Here is a 3,934-nt window from a genome sequence, read left to right on the forward strand (position 1 = left end):
GATTTAGATGTGGGAGGACTGAAGGGTATTTGGGACAATGTGATGGGACAATTCGGAAAAACCTGGCAGCGAGTTGAACTCAATGCGCCCTAACCGCCCAAGTAAGCAGAAAAGAACAGACAGCCGCTTCAACAGCTCGAAGGGTTTAAGTAGTTTCCTCAACCTTGGGAGAGGAAATCCCTTTTTGAACTTACTTTGGAGGAAGTCCACAGCTATATAAGTTACGGTTGGAATTTAAGGCATGTGCGTAATTGCGAACAAACCTTGTTGAACCCAACGGGTTGATTCTTTTTGCAAAGCTTTCTAATTCAGTACCAATTGAATTGTCTGCGGAGAGGGGCGGCATACAAATCTAATAAATTGTTATTATTAATATTAGTTATGAACTTAGTACCAATTCAACTCAGACTCGGTTTCCTTTTTCCTTTTGACATTTTCCCTTCCTTTTTTCTCTCCCCGTTGCAGCCAATTTGGACGCTGATCGCGCGCCCACCCTCTCCGCCTGCCCCCACGCCCCAAAATCGGGACCTTGGATGTTAAATGCGGGCCAGGAATTGCGCGTTTAACGCGGTGCGAGCTTTGCCTCCTTCGGCTCTTCCCCCGCTAACCCTCTCTCCCTCCGCGACTTCGGCGGCTTCATGCCGTCCTGAAAAACCAGCATGGAAAACGCCAACGGATTCGGGATCGATTCTCTCCTCTCCCATCGATCCGGGAGCCCGGCGGTACCCAAAGGGGATCTGCTCCTGGGAGACACCAGATCCCCTCTGGAACTCAGCCCGCGTTCGGAACTCAGCAGCGGCTGCTTGTCTTCTCCGTCCCCCCGGAGGGATTGCTTGGAAGCGGCGGCTCAGTTACCCGGCGGCGGCGCAGGAGGAGTAGCGAGGCTGGAGTCTCACCTAGCGGGGCCCCCCATTTCAGCCGCCTCCGCTCAATCCAGAACGGTGACCTCTTCCTTCCTCATCAGGGACATTTTGGCCGATTGCAAACCCTTGGCGGCCTGCGCCCCTTATTCCAGTAACCACGGGCAAGGCGCACAGGATGCGCCGGCGCCCATTCCATCCAAGGCCGGCGGCGGCGAGGACTTTCGGGAGAAAATCGAGAAAAATAGCAGCCACTCTTCCTTGGATTCAGAATACAAAGGTAAGGAGGGAAGAGTTTTTTTAAAAAATTGCGCGCGGTTTGCAAAAGTGGAGCGGGGAAAACAAAGAAAACATAGAAGTTTTGACGGCAGAAAAGGGCCCTCCCGGTCCATCTAGTCTGCCCTTATACTATTTCCTGTATTTTATCTTGGGATGGATCTATGTTTATCCCAGGCATGTTTAGATTCAGTGACTGTGGATTTGCCAACCACGTGTGCTGGAAGTTTGTTCTAAGCATCTACCACTCTTTCAGTCAAATAATATTTTCTCCGGTTGCTTCTGATCTTTCCCCCAACTAACTTCAGATTGTGCCCCCTTGTTTTTGTGTTCACTTTCCTATTAAAAACCCTCCTGAACCTTATTTAACCCTTTCACATATTTAAATGTTTCGATCATGTCTCCCCTTTCCCTTCTGTCCTCCAGACTATACAGTTTGAGTTCATTAAGTCAGCTTAAATTTCCTTAATGTTTCTCAAATGTTTCTGGGTTTTTTTTTTAAAGAAAAGTCAATAAGTTTATTTATTTTTAATGGTTGTGTAAAGTCACTCAAAACAACGGGGAAATAAGAAATTAAAGTGGCTGGTGGGCTGACTTTTCCCCACCTCTGATCTTTCAACCCTCGTTAGTCTTCAATTTCCTGGCTTATGCTAATAATGCTAATACCAATAACAAGATAGCGCGTGAAGTGTTAGTACCACTTAAGAACGCCTTAGGTAAGGCCACACTCGGAATATATAACCCTGCATCCAGTTTTGGTCGCCGGGGATATTTTAAAAAAGAGGTCGAGACTCTAGAAAGAGCGCAGAAAACAACGACTTTAGAAAACTTAAGGCTAAAACATGCGTACTTGGGGATGTCTATTTATCTATCATCCATCCACCGTCCCTATCTATCTATCTATCTATCTATCTATCTATCTATCTATCTATCTATCTATCTATCTAATCTCTCTCTCCCTCTCTCTCTCTCTCATTATTCTATCACCCATCCATCCATCCACCCACCATCCATATCTATCTATCTATCTATCTATCTATCTATCTATCTATCTATCTATCTATCTATCTATCCATCCTACCTTTGTCCCTTCTGAAATATAACATAGCGAAAACTTTTCCCCCTTTCTTTCCTTTTCTTCTCTTCCATTGACTCCTGAGTAAAACCTTCTTTATATCTCCGTACTGGCTTAGGGTCTTTGAAAACCCAGAGCCCAAATTAGGGAACCCAAGGCTAAAACATACGAACTTGGGGACGTTTTGTTTGAACGAAAGGAAGGAGTAGGCCTATATTTGAGGGGCTGCCACAAAGTAGAGGCGGTCAACTATTCTCAGAAACACCCGAAGGCAGAATAAGAAGCAACGGGTGGAAGACTATTAAGGGGAGCGCCAAGAACTAAGGAGAAATTTCTTGACATTCATCTGCGGAACCAGAACCTTGCCTCCAGAAGTTACAAGTTACATCACTGGAGGCTTTGAAGAAGAGATTGGACAAACGGTGTGGAGTCTCCTGCCTGAAGACCTCCAACTTTTGTTATTCTCTTAAACCAACAACAAGGAAAGAGTTGGTAAAGTTTTTAATTTATTTATTTTTTCCAGTTATAATTCTTGGACTGATAGGAGTGGAGGGACTCGAACCAGCGGAGATAATTTTGGATGGTTCTATTAGGAACCTTTGACTTCGTTGGGGAATCGGGTTTATTTTATTTGGGGCATTTCCTCAGCCTCGGGATAACAACAACGTTGCAATGAACCCTTCGTTACCAACTTCCGTTGAGTATTCTCCAGTCAATGCTATATATCGCAAAAGCAAAATTATCATTATTATCCTCAAGTTCGGAGTGATTGTTCCTAGGAAAAAATCCGGATTTTGCAGGCAAGGAGAGAATCCAACTTCTGTTTAGCTGTTCCCAGGTTCTCTCCCCCCCCCCAAATCGAATAGATAGACTGCCTCTACATAGGGAGGTTCCAGAAGAAAAAAAAACACCTTTTTTTCAAAGGGAAATTTGGGTTGAATTCAGCCCCCTTCTATCCGTGGCTTTGCTCTTAAAGCAAAATGTCCTTTTAGTAGAAAAAGAAAAGGCGGATCTGATTGTTTTGTCTGGGAAATTACATACCAAGAAAAATGAAGCAGGGATTTTATATATATATATATATTCCAGAATGAAAGAGTAGTAGATGCTTGGAACAAACTTCCAGCAGACGTGGTTGGCAAATCCCCAGGAACTGAATTTAAACATGCCTGGGGGAAACATAGATCCATCCTAACATAAAATACTGGAAATAGTATAAGGGCAGACTAGATGGACCAGGAGGTCTTTTTCTGCAGTCAATCTTCTAGGTTTCTAAGATTGTCGTTGAAGAAAAAAATTGACTTAAAAACACAGGATTGTGTGCGTTTCCAAAGAGGGGGAAGTAAACGACTTGGGACAGTTAATTGTTAGTGTGTAGTTTCTCTCCAGAATTCTTCTTACCGTGCACAAATCTCTTTTATTTTTAATTCTTACAACCGAATCGAATTGCCTCGCCTCCTAGATTTCATTTTATCAGAGCAAAAGGGAACAGTTATGCGGCCCACTGCGCCATCAGTCTTACTACTCAGGGTTTACGGGAAGGAGATAGAAAGCCGAAATTCCTTGTTTCCTTCTTTGTCTTGGAAGTTTTTTTGACTCTGGGCCAAAGCGGTCCAATTACTAACCATCCGCATTTCTAGTTAATTCGCATCTAGTTGATTCCTCCCCCCCCCCTATCCTGCAAGAGGTGAGACATTTAAACCCAATTAAAAGCCAGCCCAGAGCA

General features: G+C 44.1%; 1 protein-coding gene across 1 annotated transcript in view; it reads left to right on the plus strand.

Annotated features, from left to right (window-relative positions):
• The first annotated feature begins 659 nt into the window (after window positions 1–659).
• Window positions 660–3,934, plus strand: part of BARHL1 (BarH like homeobox 1) — a 24,899-nt gene continuing 21,624 nt past the window's right edge. The window contains exon 1 of the mRNA XM_070758182.1: window positions 660–1,140. Within this exon, the coding sequence (XP_070614283.1) occupies window positions 660–1,140 (481 nt within the window). The remainder of the gene's footprint in view (window positions 1,141–3,934) is intronic.

Source organism: Erythrolamprus reginae, chromosome 8, assembly GCF_031021105.1.
Source record: "Erythrolamprus reginae isolate rEryReg1 chromosome 8, rEryReg1.hap1, whole genome shotgun sequence".
Classification (NCBI taxonomy): Eukaryota; Metazoa; Chordata; class Lepidosauria; order Squamata; family Dipsadidae; genus Erythrolamprus; species Erythrolamprus reginae.